The sequence below is a fragment of the Misgurnus anguillicaudatus genome, chromosome 3, assembly GCF_027580225.2.
Source record: "Misgurnus anguillicaudatus chromosome 3, ASM2758022v2, whole genome shotgun sequence".
NCBI classification, from domain to species: Eukaryota; Metazoa; Chordata; class Actinopteri; order Cypriniformes; family Cobitidae; genus Misgurnus; species Misgurnus anguillicaudatus.
Window position 1 is genome coordinate 30,560,001 of NC_073339.2, and position 21,043 is coordinate 30,581,043.

The window sequence follows — 21,043 nt, forward strand, 5'->3', positions numbered from 1 at the left end:
GTAATGCAGTCTGCGGGCTCATTTGTGACTTTTGACCCTTTCTTTTGTGTACTGCGGTTGAGGCTGCGTATCCCCGGACACCGGGATGGTGGAGGGGTCGCTGTGGTTACCTGAATCAGTGGAGTAGACGCGGAAGCTCTTGTCCCAGAAGCCGCAAAGCAGGATGAAGCGGTTGTCAGCCGTGATGACGAAACACTGAGAGTTAACCTGGATACTCTGATCCAAAAGATCTGAAATCTGCCTCCTGTGAGTGCCCACATTACTAGCTGTGAAGAGAAAATAAAAAGATGAAACTGTTGTTTAGAAAATCTGATAAAGAGAGGGAGAAATAAATACTGTTTAGACAAAGAAAAGCATAAATAAGGAGGAACAGACATACAGAAGAGCATTAGCAGAGAGGGAGGTAGATGGTGCAAAAAGAAAAAGCCTTGACCCTAAAGGTCTATTTCAGTGTCTGGTAAGTGAATTCCTGACAGCCTCTTAAGAGATTACAAAGATGTTAAACCATTAGCACGAGAAAATATGACATTAGTCATTAATACTGTGTGTGAGCATGTGTGATTTGTGAATGAATAAAACATAAAACAGCAGAAGATATTAGCAAAAGATATTAAAGGAGCTTTTACACTTGATTCTGCCCTTAAGAGGTTTTTAAAAACAGCTGCTTTGCCTTAACATGCTAAAAAATAAAAATTATCTGTGTAAAATGCTGTAAATTAACAACAGTGAGCGAGCGAGAGAGAGCGAGATAAAGAGAGAGAGAAAGAGAGAGAGATCAGGTGCGTGCAGCTCAGACACACTCATGACACACACCAGTGATGCGTCTGTAGCTGCAAAGACTGGACAGATTATCAACAGCACAGTCATGCAGAATTTACTGTGTTTAAATATGTGAGCTGTGAGGAATGCAGCCTGTGTAAATACATGCATCACATTTTTGAAGCAAGAAAAGAAAATGAGCTTTGAAAGATGATCACACACAGAGACAGAAGTGAGATTACTGTTTCTGATATGGTGTAAAGAAAATGTTTGGGTTTAAGAAAGCAAAAAAGTGGCATTTCAAAACATGGGCTCTAACAGCATTAATGAAATGTTTATTTCCATTACAAATTATATAATCCAGCCAAACGATTTGACTGAAAATCGGTCAGAAAATCTGACCTTTAGCACACAGGGAAAAAGTTCGTTAATTTAAATAAAAATGAAATGTCGTAAATTAGAAAAATGGCGAAATGTTAGATGATTTATCAGTCTGGCCGATATCTCTAGTCTCCCGAATATATCTCTACGCCTGCTGCAGCCATGTTACATCAGCAAAGTCCTTGATTATTACGCCAGTTTGAGAGAATAGTTCCTAGCCATATCTTCCTAGAAAATCACAACTTTTAGTTTCCCGTCGGTCTTAGTACACAATGTAACCAACAATAAGCAAACAATTTTCCAGCATTTACTAATCTTGTCTAATGTCAGTTAATACAAATACAAGTGTTCATGTTACGTTATTGTGCATCAACTAATGTTAACAGTTACAAAATGTATTACTAAATGCTGAAATAATCATGAACTAAGAATAATAAATGCTGTAGAACGTGTATTGTTCATTGTTAGTTAATGTTAACTAAAGCAATAACTAATGTTAAATGGATAGTTCACCCAAAACAGAAATTCTGTCATTTACTCGCTCAAAAGTTGTTTGAGTTTCTTTTTTCTGTTGAATACAAAAGAAGATTTTCTAATAAATGATGGTTTGCACACAGTTGACTTCTATAGTAAGAGAAAAAATACTATGGAAGTCAATGGGTACAGTCAACTGTGTGCTTACCATCTTTATTAAACATCTTCTGTTGTGTTTTAAAGAATAAAGAAACTTATACAGGTTTTAAACAACATGAGAGTAAGTAAATAATGACAGAATTTTCATTTTGGGGTGAACTATTCCTTAAACAAATGCAACCATATTGTAAAGTGTTTCTTAATGTATACATCAAATGCACAAGTCTGACTAAAGTTTCTATAAAATGCAAAAATGTTAAAACATAACAAGGAGGACATTTTAGAGAGAGGTTTCATCCATATGTTATCACACATTCTCTTCTCTTTCTCATCAACAGGTCGGAAGGATGAGTGGACGACATATTGTCCTGACAGCGTGTGCCACGCGACTTCAATCAGACATTATTACACCATTCATATTCATTCAGTCTGACAGCAGAGAGTGAGAGAGAGAGAGCTGATGATGTACAGGCTAAGCCACAGCTCATTGCTTTCCAATTTGCATGCAAATGCTGATCTCGAGCTGAATGGCGGCTGGATGAAAAACAGCGCTCATCTCCTCCCAAGGGCTGGGCCCTCGCAACTCACAACAGCCAATCACAAATTACTCTACTGATGACTGACAAGCCACAGACCTATCAGAGGATCAATCTCCACCGGTAACTGGTACTGCTGGTCCTGGACGGAAGAGCTTTGGTGGCCTGCAAAGAGAGAGCGAATGAAAAATAGATTTAATACTGCGAACCATCAGCATGTTTATTTATAGTGCCCACTGTGCAGAATTAGCAAAGCACAGTAATAACAATAAACAAAGACAACAAAAAAACTGTTTATCTGTTCCATATAATTTGAAGCCAACACCAAACAAAAGAAGAAATGAAGCAAACGATAACCTAAAATTGGATGAGCCGTGGACATATTGGCGTCTTTTGTTGTAGGGCTGTTACCATTGTTTAATGAAAACAACAGGGCAGTAGAGGTAGTTAAGTGATTTTATGTGCACTCACTGCTCAACTAACCACACTAAGCCTGTCACTGAATGTTTTCATGCCCAATCTTACACCAACAATGTTTAATAAACCCATGAGTTGGGTCAAGTAAGTGACTTTTTTCATCAGTGAAATGTCATAACCCAATCAGCATAGATTTTTGCCACTTTTCTGATTTTGTGTAGCATGCAAATGTCTTTATTGTATTCACATATTCACTATTATTATATCTTGAGTCAATAGGTTTGAGAATGATGTTTACATTAAGGATCTCAGACCTGCAAGCTCAGTTTATTCATTTTCATGGTGCTTAAGTTTTAAAATGGGCTTTTATAATGAGCTTGATTTTTACAACCATAAGCAATTTGTAGTAAACATACTCATTGAAACAAATGTATTCTTCAGAGAGCAAAACAGAGAAAAATCCTCTTTTTGTCTAGGGAATGGCTATCAGCATTACCTTCGATTAGACTGCTCTTTAATAAATAAAAATAGAGAGGCTGATAAATGAAGGTAGACAAAAAGCTGAACGCAAGATCTGATCCAATTCATGCAAAGATATCAATACCTAAGTATTTGATTAACCACCTCCACTAAGATTTAGATCACTGAATATGTGAAGAAAAAATTTAGATGTTAGGGACACTAGCTTGATTAAAGAGACATTCCACTAAAAATATATATATATATATATATTAATCTTCCAGCTCCCCTAGAGTTAAACATTTGATTTTTACCGTTTTGGAATCCATTCAGCCGATCTCCGGGTCCGGCGCCAGCACCCCCAGCACAGCTTAGCATAATCCATTGAATCTGATTAGACCATTAGCATCACGCTAAAAATTACCAAAGAGTTTCGATATTTTTCCTATTTAAAACTTGACTCTTCTGTAGTTACATCGCGTACTAAGACCGACAGAAAATTAAAAGTTGAGATATTCAAGGCAGATATGGCTCCGAGTATGGTGAACGTGATTTCACCAAGTAAGATGTGATCCCGGATCAACACCATTGTTGGTCCTGGATCAACATTTTCATTTACCAATCAGATTGCATGATTAGGATTAGTGTGTATGTTAGATTTAGGATTGGGTTAGGGGCTTTTAAGAAATACTCCTCAAACTATTATTTCACACTAATTTGAGGGTTTAAATATGGTTAGGGTTTGAGTTAAGGGTAGCTTGGGGTATCTTTGATTAAAACGTTGATCCAGGATCAACAAAAAATGTTGATCAAAAAGAATGGATTGTGCTAAGCTATGCTAAAAGTGGTATCGCCAGACACAGAGATCAGCCGAATGGATTCCAAAACAGGAAAATTCAAAAGTTTAACTATAGGGGAGCCGGAAAATTAGTATATTTAAAAAAAAAGTGGAATGTCCCTTTAAATCAAACTAAATGTGTAAACTAACAATATCAGACAACATGATTCATCAAATTCATTACTGTTCCAACAATAAAATCCACATGAACCGCACATCACCAAACTTCTCATTGTTTGACATTTTCCTTACTAGTGAGGCCGTGCCACTTGTTGACAGCGAAGAGACGGTTGGCGGTGACCGTGATGATGGCCGAATTGGTGAGGCCTGGTTGCGTATTGGCAGCCACATGGGTGACGGGCGAGTTAGATGGGAACTTGAGCACCATGATGACGTCCTGCTGCATCTGCTCTGTGAACATCAGTGGGGTCTGCAGAAGGAGATACTGTTGAGTCCATGAGCCACCGTCAGCAGGACGGGAAATGCAGAGAAAAGAGAGTGATGGTGGGAGGAAGAGAGGGTGAAAGAAGAGGAAAGAAGTAGGAAAAGAGGAAATTAGGCAGGGAAAGAAAGAACAGCACAGAGAAGCTGCAAAGCAGAGATTGAGGAGAAAATTGGCCAACCATACGATACATATTGCATCACATTATGACATCATCACTTGATGGTCACTGAAACTGCAGGAAATGTGCAACAGGAGACCCAGCACGTCCACAAAAGAGAGTTTTAACGTGAAATCTGTTTCAAACACTTGCTGAACAAATCATTGGTGGCATAATGGGTAGAGAGTCGTGATGTGACATTTGATGCTACAGTTAAATCTGGAGATGAGGTGCAGAGAACAGAGAGACATCAAAGCAGCTAAACCAATCGCATAAACCTACACTACAATTAATATACCTTTCTAAATGTTTTATTAAGGCAGTTTATAATACTGCTATAGAAGATAAACTGTAAAGAACTGGTTTTACAACAGATCAGAACCAATTCCGAAAAAGTCTGGAAGTTGCTACAAAATATTACAAACTCATTTTAAAACTTTCTTCCTGCCTTTCAGTTGGCAAATGAAAAGCTAAAAAGCTTAAATACGCACACACACAGAAAGCTGTTTGATTACTCGATGGCAAAGTCATCCAACCATCAAGTTGACTTCCTCACTGAGGCAGGGCTATGTTTGTAAAGGCAGGAGATCAGAGCTGGGCAGCTGCATTGTCACTCTGTACGAGCAATCTGATTGGACGCTGCCTTGTAATGACATTCATAAACGCGTGGATTAATCACATTAAAGAAAACTGTTTATTTTAGAACAGTGCTTTAGAAATACAATAGTATGTGTTAGTTACATATCCGATGCAGATCTCTTGCAGACCTTTCAGTGTGAAAGATCTCAACATCGCCATTAATCTCAACTTTAGTCCAATCTAACTGGTGTCGTATATCTAATCCTGACATGCGTGTCCGTGTGCATGATTTTAAGACGCTGTATGGAGATACAGGGCTAATTGGTGTGCCTGCAGTAAATTAGACAGACAGCTAGTGCCTCTTAAGTAGTGTTCAGCCCATGAGTGCCATTAAACCGAGGATCTACTCTTATTAACCTTCAAGAGACATGGAGGAGGGATAGACAGAGACAGGGAGAGGATAAAGAGAACGGCATGTGAACCAGATACTGGAAAATTCATTATTTGGTGGTATTTTTAAAGTAGAAATTATCATATGTCGTCCCATCCCTTGGAAAAAAAAACAAAGGTGCAAATATTGTTCCTATATCATGTATAATGATATCAGATAGAAAAAGACAGACGATTATGGAAGCCAATACCCGAGTATGACAGAATGCGAACACGTCTGACCAAACAACAATTTTTACTAATGAATTTTCATGATTTTTCAAGATATTTATGATGACAGGGATTACAGATTTCATTAATGTTCTGCTGATGTTTGAAAAATACATAAATTCACTCTAAACCAAATCTATTATTCGAACCAATCCATTGGCTAGGCTGACTAGCCTTGATTTAAGACTTTTCAGACTTTTCACTGCTTACTTATATAGTTGTCTTTGCATATTACACGCACGCACGCACGCACGCACGCACGCACGCACGCACGCACACACACACACACACACACACACACACACACACATATATTAGGGCTGTCCTCGACTAAGGATTTACATATTCGAATCAGAATTGTCGAATCTTTTCATAGTCGACCGATAGTCGAATCATCTATGTGTGTGTGCATGGTTTGAGAGGGGGTCAGACCAGGTACAAATTAATAACTTTTATTTTCTTTCACAAGCAGCACACATCAACAAGTTTCTGATAAAGTGACCTAAACTGTCTTTCAAGTGATGAATGAAAACAAAACTGACGATGCATTTATATATTTTTAAGGTAAAATGTAAGGCAACATTTGTTTAACTATTCCTCATAACATTTTAAAGCCACGATCTACAGAACATCACACAAAATAAACATTTTGATAACTAAACCTAAAAATATAACATATATATAAAATATAAGGTGATCCTGCTTTGGGAACCTCTGCTAATTCATTGTTTTTATTTAATTTGGAGATTAAGCGCGTCAAAGCAGTCATGACCAAAAAAAAACGACAAATGAGAAATGACAAATAATTTGTGATTGTTACTGCAAATTATAAAAACTAAGCTTTATATACAATTCATAAAAACACATAAATTAATGATTTTATAGACACTAGGCATTAATATTTAGCACAGCAATACCTGCTTGCATGCTTTCACTTTGATCATCTCCATTCACTTTAGATACAGAAACAACTGATGATATTATTTATTTCAGGAATCTCTTTTCGGAAGTTGACCTCGACAATAATATTAAATCACAAGAAAGACAGTCGTGTCAGGCATAAATACAGATATTTTGCAGATATTTTCCGTTTCATCACCGAAATTTAAAGAAACGGCTTACCTGTTTTGTAGTTTAACTTTTGACAAGATAACCACAATGTTTTAAATACATTTTAAAAACGTATACCCGTCAAAAACATCCGTTTTTTAATGTTTTAGTTTGATGAACTCCTAAATATGAGACGAAGAGCACCTAGCACGTTCGGCTAAATTGCATGCGCACGCAATAGCGCAACATCGATACAACGAAAAGCAATCCAAAATGTACAGACTTAAATTAGATCAGAATTTACCTTTATAATGAATACATTTTTTTAAATAAAATAAGGTCAGAAGTAACAAAGTGCAGAACAAATATGTGCAAAATGCCTCAAGTGCACCAAAACACAAGCCAAATAGATAAATCAGATAACCCAGAGTGATTTATAAATAAAATAAAATAAAATAAAATGAAGAAATTATTAAAAGAATGAAAGTATAGTCAGAATTGGCAGCTTTTCTTTTAAATGTAGAAACAAAGAGGCAATGGTTTATTAACATAGAAACCTCTTATGGACGTGTAGCCCCGTCACAGGGGTTGCTGTATTTATTAACGCATTTTAAAAATATTTATTGAAAGCTGATACTTCACATATTATTTGCAGAATTATAATAATATGCTGTATATTAATATATTGGGAGAAAGCTGTTATATGTGAAATCAGATTTGTGCACAGTGCACCCAAATATGGCCAAAATTAAAGGATCCTCATTTCATAACACATCTGCGACGATTCGACTGTGAGATTGGTAGTGGAATCAGGCTTCTCCTATCGATGCATCGAATCTTCGACTATTCGGGGTCACCCCTAATATATATATATATATATATATATATATATATATATATATATATATATATATATATATATATATATATATATATATATATATATATATATATATATATATATATATATATATATATATAATATATAATACACTTTAATTTCCGCTTTAATTTCCATTTAAAGGTGCAGTGTGTAAATTTTAGCAGGATCTAGTGCTGAGGTTTCAAATTGCGCCTAATGGCTCAGTCCACGGCTCATCCCTCGCTTTTGACACGCATAGAGAAGCTACGCTAGCCACCATAGGACAAACACGTCATCATCAGAGACAACTTGGTAAATAAAGTTTGTCCGTTAAGGGCTTTTGTAGAAAAATGTTAAGGTAATTAAAACATAATAGTTCATTATGAAAGGTCTTTATACACCACTGATAATATTGTTACGTATATTATATTGTAGGGCTGCACGATGTGAGGAAAAGTTGCGATGTGCGGTGACATTGTCTAATGTTGCGATGACGATGTGAGTTGCGATAAATATTTTTTATTTTTTCATGTTTTAGGGGACATTCACATGTCGCTAGACACGTAGGTTATTGTCACATGACCTTCACGCTGCGCTTGTGTCATTCTGAAAAGTTTAAATGTTTTTGAAAAGCCTGGAAAAAACGAGCGTGTCGCACCGCGGCGCTTCCAGAGCGCACATACTGCGCGCCTACATTTGAAATAATGAACTTGAGCGCGGAATAGACGCAATATGTGAATCACCACTTCCACAGTACCTGTGTTTGCGGCGTCATCTCTCCTAAATCCAAAATAATTCCATGATAAGTGCTGTTCCTTTTCACCACAAGGTCTTCGTCTGATTACACATTTTCCTCACTCTTCTCTCCTTCCTCCCCCATCGTTTTTGCTAACAGGCACAGCGTCGCAACTGACACCTTACATATCAATCTGAGCGTAGCTGACTTGGGGGTGGCCCTGATTGGCCTAATAGCATGAACACGCAAACCATGTCTTCGGGACTAAACATGATAGGTCAAATGTTTATTACATGCGCTTACCGTTTTCCCTTCATTCATCGAGTCAAGGCTGTCTGTTGCGATGTGTTCATCGCGTGAGTTCATATTGCAATGACGATGAAAATTTGATGTATCATCAGGCCTATTATATTGCATTTCTGTCAAGCAAATCTTCTAAAAGTTACACATTGCACCTTTAAATAGGCCTTGAAATCATAATGTGAAAATACACTGATATTTTCAAGACTCTGGGAACTCGTCTGACAAAGCAAGTAAAAGGATAGATACTCCTGATGATAACCCCACTCAATACTTTCGTCCCTTTTTATCGGACATGGTTTTGCTATGGATGCAAAATTGATGTTTCTAGTTATTTACAGTGAGATTTTAGACTGTATGCTGTGGATTGTGGAATTATTAAGAAGTTTTTCACATATATGAATAATTTCAAGTCTGAATTCTAGACTTGAATTCTATTTATAGTTCTGTTCCTAAGGTGCATGAGCTGTCTTTTAAGGTTGCATTTTACACGTCATTCAACCTCAAATCAAAACCACAGCATACAAAACGACACTATATATGGGTAAGACCTAACTTGTTTGATGTTAATATTTTGCTAAGCTAATGGTAAAATACCCTTACATACATATAAATAGATAGCACACACTAACATACTGTAGGATAAAATATTTATCCTAAGCTACTTTATAATTATTTAGTATTAAATAAAATACAAGTTTATAAAAAATATTTATTTGACCTTGTCAAGCTCACTAAACTTGTTGCCGTGCATTCTGGGATTGGTCTCTCCACTAATGATACATGCAATAATGCATTAAAATTTGGCTATAATAAAGTATCTTAGGAGGAAGAATTGAGGATGTTTTGAAACAGCCTTTTAAATGAAGCCTCCGTAGGGAGGTCACTAGGTTTTGGTATAAAGCATTTAACTACACCCTAAAAAATGCTGGGTAATTTCCAGAGCATTGGGTCAAAAAGGAATTTAAAAGGAGTTATTTAATTTATAGAGCACCTATTTCATTGCTAAAAACAATGTTATTTTGTGTATTTGGTATAATACAATGTGTTTGCGTGGTTTATGATTAAAAAACACATTATTTAGCACATACCGTACATTTTTGTAGCTCCAGATTTCACTCTCTTCCTAAAACGCACTGATTTTGTACAAAACTCATTGTTTTGAAAAGCGCTGTGTCCCTGATTGGCCAGCTAATTTGTACTTTGTGATTGGCCTGAATACCTCTGACATCAGCCGGAAACTTGACGCTCCTTACCATGTTTGAAAGATTCGGTCACAATGCAATGCTAACAGGAGTTAACTTACAGGCCAAAGCAGGAGGAATTATGATAATGTCGGTCTTTTTTACATCACCAATCCCAGGAAGTAAACAATCCGTGTGTTTGTTGTAGTTCAAGAAAAACTATTTACGTTGGAGGCGATAACTCGCGTCATTGTTTACTTTATGTACTATTTCCATATCGTTAACATGCACTAATACACACCAAAGGAAATATAAATTGTGAATCGGACAATAGGTGCTCTTTAACCCAATGGCTGGGTTTTCCCTATTTGACCCAAAGTTTGGTTAAAAAGTTGAAAATAACCCAGTATTTTTAGAGTGTATGTGAGCCTGCCTGTGAAATCCAGGCTAAAGTCTTAATCTAATTATAAGATGAGGAGCAAAGTTTGGTTTTACTTACTGATCTTTGACATCTGCCTTTTTAGTCCATATATAAGTTATCAATGTTATAATTTCACAGAATGTTCTTTACATTATGTAGGATGCTTTTATGTAGAAAACAGTTAATCACAAAACTAACTTAAGGTGGGTTTTCACAGGCAGGGTCACATATATGCATTTGGACATTTAGCTCTCAAGCAGGCGCTGTCATCGCCACAGAAACACAGAGCTAATGGGGGTTTGTAGGCCATCACCCACAGCCTCTCAGATTTTAGACTTAAGACCCCATCACCCCAGAGCTCTCAGCTCAACCGCAGGGCTCCCAGTTCTGGGAACGATTCTCACGCTCAAGGCTCGCTGAAAGAGGAGGATAGGAGGAGAGATGGAGAAGGGGAGGCCAGGTACAGTACAGCAGAAAGAAGCAACTGAAACGATTTACAGACAGCTATCAGAGAGATGGCAGCTTTTTTAGGTCAACTTAAAAACTCATAGTTTTCAAAAATACTTGGCAAATTGATAATGACTGCATTTCTTTCTCTTCTATCTTAAAAAATATCTTTTCTCAAAAGGTACTGTTTCAGAATAGTGAAAACTTGTATTATTGCCTCACTATGACAACTCGCTTTATTGTTTTTTAATCTTTGTAGGTCGCTGTCGATAAAACTATCTGCTAAATGTAAATGTAACTTAAAATCAAAGGGGAAAAATAGAGTCGTATGGCACCCATTCTACCAAATATTCAGAAGAGTGGTCAACCAATTTTTAACTTTATATTTTGAATCATTCCAGTTAATTCCCTCAATCCTAAATTTGTGGCTACGCTATTGAGTCATGAACTTTCCATTTTCCCACATTTATGACATTGTGTAATGAGATTGTTAAATGATAACACAGACTTTGGTTTGAGTGTATGTGGTACAGAAATTGTGAAGCAGACTCAGATCATACTGGTTGTCTGTGGTTAGACTGTGTTTGTGTTACTCACCACCTGCATGGCAGAGCTTCGTGGAGGGTGGGGTTCGATTAGCAGCTGGCAGGGTGTCTGTCCGAAACTTCTGATTTGAGACTCCACCGCCTGAGAGAAAAAAAGAGCGATGGTTATAAAGCTTTGGTGGCACTAATGAAGAGATATTGGACTATAAATGTCACCTTGAGACAGTGGCTAACCTGCCCTGGACTATATCAACTAATACACACTCAAAGAGAGAGAGAGAGAGAGAGAGAGAGAGAGAGAGAGAGAGAGAGAGAGAGAGAGAAAGAGAGAAAGAAAAAGAGGTGGTGATAATACTAATGGGATAAGGTTACATTTAAACTGGATTTATATTTCTGTGTGTCTGAGTTTTTTTAACTGGTGTTGCGTTAGGATTTAACAGTGGACTTTGTGTTGTGACTCGATGTGACTCATACAAAAATAAAAAGTAATTACCATACTTCATAAGCCAACAATATGATAACAGTCACAGCCAAAAATTTGCTAAAATCTGAGTTGTCTGTAATTTTAGCATTTTTCTTGCATTTACGGTTGTTTACGTTATGTATTGTTATGTATGTCCTATAGGGGTGGTTTCTAGTCTTGTCCAATACAAAAATGCTTGTTTGAGCTGTCTTAACTGTAAACAGCTTGCACTGACATATCTTAAAGGTCACGTTCTTCCTGATCCCATTTTTTAAACCCTAGTCAGTGTGTAATGTTGCTATAATAGCATAAATAATACCTGTAAAATGATAAAGCTCAAAGTTCACTGCCAGGTAATATATTTTCTTAAACAGAATTCCTTTTTCAAAGCCTACAGCGAACGACCGGTTTGGACTACAGCCCTCCACTTCCTGCTTTAATGATGTCAGTAAAACCCGCCCACAGGAATACGTCAGTCACCAGCTTTGGCTCAAACAGCTCTGCTAAGCTAAGCTGCTACCGAATCACAACACAATAAACAAGCTACACAATCAGAACTTGTTAAGTATTTCTGAAGGAGGGACTTTATAGAACAAGGAAGACATCAGACCATTTTGAGGACAGTGAAAACAGCGCTATACAGATAAGTAAATTGTGTGAAAAATACCATGTTTTTTTACACGTGAAACATGAACACATGTTATATTGCACACTGTAAACACAATCAAAGAACGGGAGCTTTAAAATATATTAGTGTGCACACCGGTAATGTTTTGTAAGATACGTTTGTCAAAACAACTAATATAATGAAGGCATAGTTTAATCTAAAGCTGCATCCAGGAAACAAAGTTTGACTGGACTCTAATTTCTATTTGGATAGAATTATTCAGTCCCTCCAGAAAAACATGATTATGCGATCGCATGATTCAATGCATAATCAGCCAAAGTCTGCATATTTATGCGGGGGCCACATTTTTTCAAATACGCCTCACTTTCGCCAAATAAATTGCAGATTTCCGTGTGCAAAATATTCAGGACTTGCATGATTTCATAATCCCCGCAAAAAGTCACATATATCTTAGCAGAAAGTGCAAAAATTTTGCATTTACTTCACACAAGCACAGCCATGTCTCCTGTCGCCATGGGGCATTATTAAGAGACGTAATTACGTGACGTGAACATCATTAAAAAGCTGCAAGTTCCCGCAGTTTTCGCCAGTTCTCGCAATTTTTGCAAGTTCCCGCAATTTTTGCAAGTTCCCGCATAAATTGCATAAATATCCCTAAAGTTTTTCCATAAAAAAAAAACTTTATTCTGGAAGGACTGATTATTTCTATTTTCACCGTGTCTTCACTACTGTCCACAAGCATATCCGAGACCTGCAAAACAATTCTGGTTTAGAATTGACGTGGTATAATAACTCACAGTGATAAAATCACAGAAAAGTGTGTGCATATTTAAGAGAGAGACAGAAGATCTCTTCCATAAAAAAGACAGATGCTAGACAAAAAATGGACAGGGTTCCCATAGCATATGCAAACATGTGGTTTTCTATCTCTCCCTTAGTATCTCTCTATCCCACAGTGCAGTGCGGTCATGTATAGCTGCGTGTGATGTGCGTTAGATCAGTGTGAATCTCAGATGGGATTTCCATGATTCAAGAGAGAAACCAGGCTGATCCCACGCTAGGCAGAAACGTCTCGGCTCTCGTCTGATTGCTCTGGCTGGATTTGTGAAAACACAAGGAAGTGAGGAGGCTTTTCAAGTCCCTTTCATTGAATATCTTTCGCCTCTCTATTTTTTGCTTGCACCACCCCTCAATCCTATCCATCTGTTTCTAGCTCTTATTCTGCTCTTTATCTCTCGTTTTTTCCTCATCCCTCTCTCTTGCTTTGATCTGATTCGGCTCACTCCATTGGTAACAATAGACTGCGCCACACAAACTCTTCTTTATATAGTGTAAATCCACTAGTGATCTCATTAGAGCCATTGATAGAACACAGATGACAGACTACTGTGTCTGGAAATACCATTCGAAAGAAATAAGGTTCAAAAGAGGCCATGCAAGGGAAGACACCCCGTTTCAATTATATGATTGGTTGATTTCTACTCAAAAGTAAATTTGAAACTATGTGTGGCATCAATTCTTCATTTCTCAGTCGAGTTTTCGGCTAAACCGCGATGCGTCACCTATTAAGTATGAAATGCGCTCTTTTTTTCAGACAGATCTCTTTGAAGCAACAGTGTCTTCTTGTATAAGGCCTTGGCCTCGCTTATGTAGTTCCACAGAACCTTGTGAGAGAAGACGACCAAAACAAGTAGATGAGAGTCTGATCACCATCACACACCAACACAGCTGTGAGGAATAGTAAGGAAAGTACAGACCTCAAAAGTATTAGCAAAATGATCATTATATTCTTCAAAAACAAAGTGTCTTGTCTTAATGTAGTGCTAATGCAATTCAGCAGTGTGGTGTTTGGGTTGGCGTCAAACGCGGGATGAAGGTCGGGTACGTCAGTACGGGGTGGTTTGTTTAAGCTAATATGTTGATGCATGTTGCCCAGGCACCTGACCCATCTTCATTAAATCCTCTTCTGACATTTACTGCCACTGTAGATCGAGCCAGCGATGCTCAGGTCATAGCGTCCAGCCAATGAGAAGAGAAGGTTATATGGGTGCTAGAGAGGCCAATCTCTTTAGAAGCACTAGTGCGTATCTGATGAGGTCTCTTTATATTCTACACATTTAAATGATGGAAATACCTTGTTTGTATGCACACACACTCAGAAACACACACGGTCATGCTCCACGAATCAGCTGATTTACCCTAACCCTTGACAAGGCAATTTAGCTGTACAACAAGCTGTGACCAAATTTTCTTATTTTGCATAACGGGGTCCTCATGAATACCTAGAAGAGATTGGGAAAAGGTTTCCCTCTCAATGTAATAATTTTAAAGGTCAGATTAGTTTTGGACTTTAAAGTGCTGCTCGATTGAAGGAACAAGGACTGTTTGCGCACGCGCGCGTGTTTGTCTTTTTATTTCACGTTCAAAGAGACTGTTATGTGTCTGTCACATTCTTTTTTTGCGGTGGAAGGGTAAAGACAGGAAGTAATCATAGTCTGAGTAAACATGGCCCAGTCTCCTCAGTGACCCTAATCTGCCGTGAGACGTTCCACACGCCCTACGTGCACATAGGATTCTACATACGTTCAGACGCAATTATACACACAGCCTGCCTTTAGCTGTCTTTTCTGTCTGACAAATCCCAGTCTTGCCCAAACCAGTTCTGACCTGTTGCAAAACCAGAACCCAGCACTGGGCTCCCCATCTGAGAACCCCCAGATCTCATGCTCTACCTGCTGCCTCCAGACAAACACACACTCACTGTTCTAAGAACCACAGAAAGTACACACTGATCATTTATTTTTCTAATTTAGTTGTACAAACTGGGCCATAGACTGAGGAAGTGGGTTTTTTATGGTAAAGGAAAGAAATGCAAGACAAAAAAGAATCATGTACGATTTGTTAAGCTGAACAGTATGCATGGCATTAAACCTATTATCTATACTTTTCTTTAGAAAAATACATTAAAATTTTTCATTTAACATTTAAAAACAATGATGTGTGTAATTTCAGTTATTGAAAATGTAAATGCAAATGTTACAAATTGCAACACACTTCATAAACACTTGCACACCCGGTAAAACATTACTAATTTGTTTATGAGTTACTCTATCTGAACTAATCCTTTTAAATTTTTGGCTCTAGATTGTCATAAAAAAGGTAAAAAAACAGGGGTACCCAAAGGTTCTGTTTTTTACCTTTACACATACACTCACCTAAAGGATTATTAGGAACACCATACTAATACTCTGTTTGACCCCCTTTCGCATTCAGAACTGCTTTAATTATACGTAGCATTGATTCAACAAGGTGCTAAAAGCAGTCTTTAAAAATGTTGGCCCATATTGATAGGATAGCATCTTGCAGTTGATGGAGATTTGTGGGATGCACATCCAAGGCACGAAGCTCCCGTTCCACCACATCCCAAAGATGCTCTATTGGGTTGAGATCTGGTGACTGTGGGGGCCATTTTAGTACAGTGAACTCATTGTCATGTTCAAGAAACCTATGATTCAGGCTTTGTGACATGGTGCATTATCCTGCTGGATGTAGCCATCAGAGGATGGGTACATGGTGGTCATAAAGGACATGGTCAGAAACAATGCTCAGGTAGGCCGTGGCATTTAAACGATGCCCAATGGGCACTAAGGGGTCTAAAGTGTGCCAAAAAAACATCCCCCACACGATAACACCACCAAAACCAGCCTGCACAGTGGTAACAAGGCATGATGAATCCATGTTCTCATTCTCTTTACGCCAAATTCTGACTCTACCATCTGAATGTCTCAACAGAAATCGAGACTCATCAGACCAGGCAACATTTTTCCAGTCTTCAACTGTCCAATGTTGGTGAGCCTGTGCAAATTGTAGCCTCTTTTTCCTATTTGTAGTGGAGATGAGTGGTACCCGGTGGGGTCTTCTGCTGTTGTAGCCCATCCGCCTCAAGGTTGTGCGTGTTGTGGCTTCACAAATGCTTTGCTGCATACCTCGGTTGTAACCAGTGGTTATTTCAGTCAAACTTGCTCTTCTAACAGCTTGAATCAGTCGGCCCATTCTCCTCTGACCTCTAGCATCAACAAGGCATTGTCCCCCACAGGACTGACGCATGCTGGATGTTTTTCCCTTTTCCCACCATTCTTTGTAAACCCTAGAAATGGTTGTGTGTGTGAAAATCCCAGTAACTGAGCAGATTGTGAAATACTCAGACCGGCCCGTCTGGCACCAACAACCATGCCACGCTCAAAATTGCTTAAATCACCTTTCTTTCCTATTCTGACATTCAGTTTGGAGTTCAGGAGATTTTCTTGACCAGGACCACACCCCTAAATGCATTAAAGAAACTGCCATGTGATTGGTTGCTTAGATAATTGCATTAATGAAAAATTGAACAGGTGTTCCTAATAATCCTTTAGGTGAGTGTATACTAAACATAATACGAGGTTGTACCTTTTGGGTACATTACTGTACCTTACCTTAAAGGGATAGTTCAACCAAAAATAAAAATTCTGTCATAATTTTTTATCCTCCTTTAAGGATCTATTGTGTACCTTTAAAGGTACAGTTAACAAAGTAAACAATAGGTCCTTATGGTATAAAATTGTAACCCATAAGGTCCAACATTTTAATATGAACCTTTGAGGGTACCACCCCAGCAACAGAAAAAGTACAATTTTGTATCTTTTTTCCTGACAGTGTAGAAAGCATAAAAACACATGATCAACAAATCATTGGAAAGCAGGAATACAGTACTGGCCCAATAGGGCATGTGACAGTCCTGTCAACTGCCCAAAACTTTGTCACACTGGCCCTGGAGCTAAGCCCATCGTTATTGTTGAGCCCTGTCGATCCAGTTCTGATGTGCGTTTTCTCCTACTCACTCACATCTTATGCATTGAAAGCTTTCTTCCTAGCGTGTTTATTACAGTGTGATAGCAGACACGGCTGTGTGAATTTATTGATCTCCTAATAGCCTGTGGAAGGCAGAGTGGCAGTCAGGCGTTAGAAATCCCATTTAACCTCTGCTTATTAAACAGGAAGTGTGCAGGGTAATGGGCTGAACTGGAGAGATGACTGGGGTAGATAGGCAATGAATCTGCATCAGATAGAAGGATAAAGAGATAGATAGAGGGAAGGAAGGAAAGAGCTATAAAAGGACGGCACAATCACATACAGTAGATGGGAATAAGGTGAGGCGAGTCGTTAATCAGCCTCAGTCACTGAGCATGAAGGGCAGGGAGACTGGAACCACCCGGACACCAGCGACTGCCCCAGTGCACACATTCACCTCGGCCATTCACACTCACACAACTGCTTCACGGCCTTCAAAAACACTGTGAACGTGTGACCTCCACAGCATATAGGCACAAAACTTCATTTAACAAACGAAATTGAAATAACGCAATGACAAAAGCTGACAAGGCACCTTTCTATTCTGTTTACCCTGCTGCTGCACGCAAAAAAAAAATGATGTATAATCCAATGAGTGACATTTGATTCTTTTGTGACACTTGAAAACTCACAAATGAGCATAAATATTGAAATCAAAAAGACTATTGAGATGGCTAAAATCAGTCAAGAACCACTAGAAATTTGGGGATTTTTGTAGTCCTTGTCCACTAAAGTACAACAGTAAACAGACTTTTACTTCTCTTTCTATCAGTTTTAATTTAAAGCCACAAAACAAAACACTGTCCTAATGCCTACCAGACAAAGGATAATGGATTACAGACCACCATGCCAGTCTCCATTAGACCAACATCCTGCACGCCTGGCATGATGTAAAACAGATAGATAGATCTGAACGGTAAATCTTTTTATGCAATCACTGTTTGCAGTGTGTTCTGTCCTATACCATAAATGTGGTCTGATGTGTCTGAAGTGATGGGAATTCTTATGAATATAATAATGGTTCAGTAACATTTCCATTAATGCTTATTACCCTAAGAAGAGCTGAATAATTGGTCTATATAACTACGTATATGCTAGAATACTGCACCAAACATTCCTATTTAAAAAATCAGTATTTACTGTACACCGGTCACATAACACACACAGTCTCATTTTAATCTTGAGTACCTATAAAGTATATAGCATCCTTCATATAACCGAAGAGTCTTTGGTTTAATCAGATGTATAAAAGATAGATAAGCTGTACTGCTACTTTACTAAAAAGGCAGTGCTCTTGGAGGCGTACAGTGGGTAGAGCGAGGCACACAACACACAATCCCACTATTTCTGGATAAATTATGATTCACTACATGTTTGTGTTGTCTACATTACATGCTCATACGCGCCGATTGCCAACAAAACACAGACATTTGATGCTATTTTACTTACCTGCGACTCATTACTGGTTGTTTTATCACTGGGACCGCAAAATTTCAAAGAAATCCAGCGTTAAACAAACAAATTTGCACAACTCCCCGGATAAACAAACTACATCTATTGTTCCCATAATGCTGGGTTCTTTGGGAAGCTGAACAAGCTTTAATTTCCCTCACAAACAACACGCTTCTTTAGTGACGTTGATTTTATGTCAGCTCTTGGTTGGTGTGTGTGTGTGTGTGCTATTCTGGCTGAAGCATAACTGTACAGTAGCTGCCATTGGCACATTAAGTAAGCAAGCTGTGTAAGTATCCTTCAATCTGAATTCTTCTGTATGCCAGCTTACAAAAAAGATATAAATAATAAATGAGTGTGAGAGAGAGGTAGGTAGGGAAAGGAAACAGTGAAAAAGCGATTCCTATTGAGTCTGTAGTATGTCTTCAGGGCTCTCAGTAACAGCTAAACAAATGCTTTGGAAGTGTCTCTGAAGCTCAAAACATCAATAAAATGTGTTATGTTGGACCTCAGGTAAAAAGAGTGAGATGTAGGAATGTTTGTGAAAAAACGCAGCTCTGTTCCAAAACCAAGTGTGCTGCTGGTGTATGCAGCATTTTAAGGAATCAGGTTTTGAACTTTAATTTAGCTGGTATTAAAGCAATAGTGCTACCAGAAGCTAGTTATTATAGTGTATAAAGATTTAAATATGGATTTTTTTCCTTATAAAAGTGCATCGATTACCCTCAGAAGGCCTTTATTAACCCCCCTTGAGCTTTGGATTACTTCTGTGAAGGATGGAATTACTTTTTTGCCGTTAAAGGTCGTGGATCTTGTTTTCTACTGTTATAAAGCATGGAAGAGCCAGGAAATTTTCTAAAATAACTTAAATTGGGTTTTTCTGAAAGATTATGTATATGTATCTTGGATGGCTTGAGGGTAAGTAAATCATGGGGTAATTTAAATTTTTTGCTGAACTATCTCTTTAGATATCTCATTTTCGACTAATTTCTAATGCTGCGTTCACACCAGCCGTGGTAGAGGTGTCAAGCGCGAGTGATTTCAATGTTAAGTCAATGTAAAGACACGTTTACACAAGTCTGGAGGTCTTGCGGCGCGAATGAGGCATTTAGCACGGTGTGGTAGATGCAAATCCGCCTCATTTGCATGTCTAGTTCGCGCAAATGACACAAAATGACGCGAATTGAGCATCCTTCAACGTGATGCCCAGCCGATGCGCGACCAACGACCACCGGCTGAACCAGTTTAATCGGCTTACCCGCTTCCTATCCCTACCGTGTTTATATATATAAATATATATTAATCTCTCCTAAGGGTTTTTGTTCTTCTAGGAGTTTTCCCACTGGGTTTTTCTCCTAGGTGTTTTTTTCGTCAACCAACTTTGGCTTAACTTAGCACTTTACTGTACGTTACATTATTACTACGCTCGTTGGAACGGTTTATCCTTAGCCACTATATTCTACCTCTTATTTTATCTATTGATTTTCTGTTTTTTGCCCTACATCTACTCATGTAAAGCTGCTTTGAAACAATTAACAATTGTGAAAAGCACTATATAAATAAAATTAAATTGAATTGTCGCGGGAAACGCGGAAATTGAAAAATCTGAACTTTTGGCTGAAAATCGCGCTGTGTTAACCAATCAAGAGCTTGCTCTAGTAGTGACGTGATTACAAGAAGTGAGGGGAGTCGCAGAAGCCCCTCCAATGATGAGAATTTCCACGTGAATGTATGTAATGACTAGAAATTTACGCACCAATGAAGCAAGTAAACTAAAAATGTTTAAGTGTCCAACTACGTGCAAATAGCGCGTTTTTGCCGCCTCTACTGCGTTTTGTTAGCCTGAGAGAACCCAGACAACTTTCAGCAAATTTAGATTTGCTCTGCAAGTAGTCTGACAAAGAGGCCATTCAAGCCCATTTCTAATGCCAAGAAATCGCGGCACCAATCAGAAACGTTGGGGCGAGCTTTACGCAGATTTTGTATATTACAAAGATGGATACCGCCGTGAAACATCACTCATTGAATCAGCTATCACGTCTGTTTTATGCGATTTACATGTTTAGTTTTTGTTAAAACCCGAGCAAAGAACAACACTCGAAGCCTTCATATCTAAAAAAAGATGTTATCGCTGTCTTACCGACTGGATCCGACAAAAGTCTGATTTACTCTGCAAATGTCATCTCATTCATCACTGTGATTGG

The 21,043-nt window shown here is 38.2% G+C and overlaps 1 protein-coding gene across 1 annotated transcript in view; it reads right to left on the reverse strand.

The window, feature by feature from the left end:
- The window catches only part of lrba (LPS-responsive vesicle trafficking, beach and anchor containing), a 399,709-nt gene that overhangs the window by 18,423 nt on the left and 360,243 nt on the right, over window positions 1-21,043 (reverse strand). Inside the window, exons 48-51 of the mRNA XM_073864338.1 lie at window positions 11,462-11,551; window positions 4,276-4,453; window positions 2,409-2,474; window positions 111-266 (exon numbers count right to left, since the gene is read on the reverse strand). Coding sequence (XP_073720439.1) covers window positions 111-266; window positions 2,409-2,474; window positions 4,276-4,453; window positions 11,462-11,551 — 490 coding nt within the window. The remainder of the gene's footprint in view (window positions 1-110; window positions 267-2,408; window positions 2,475-4,275; window positions 4,454-11,461; window positions 11,552-21,043) is intronic.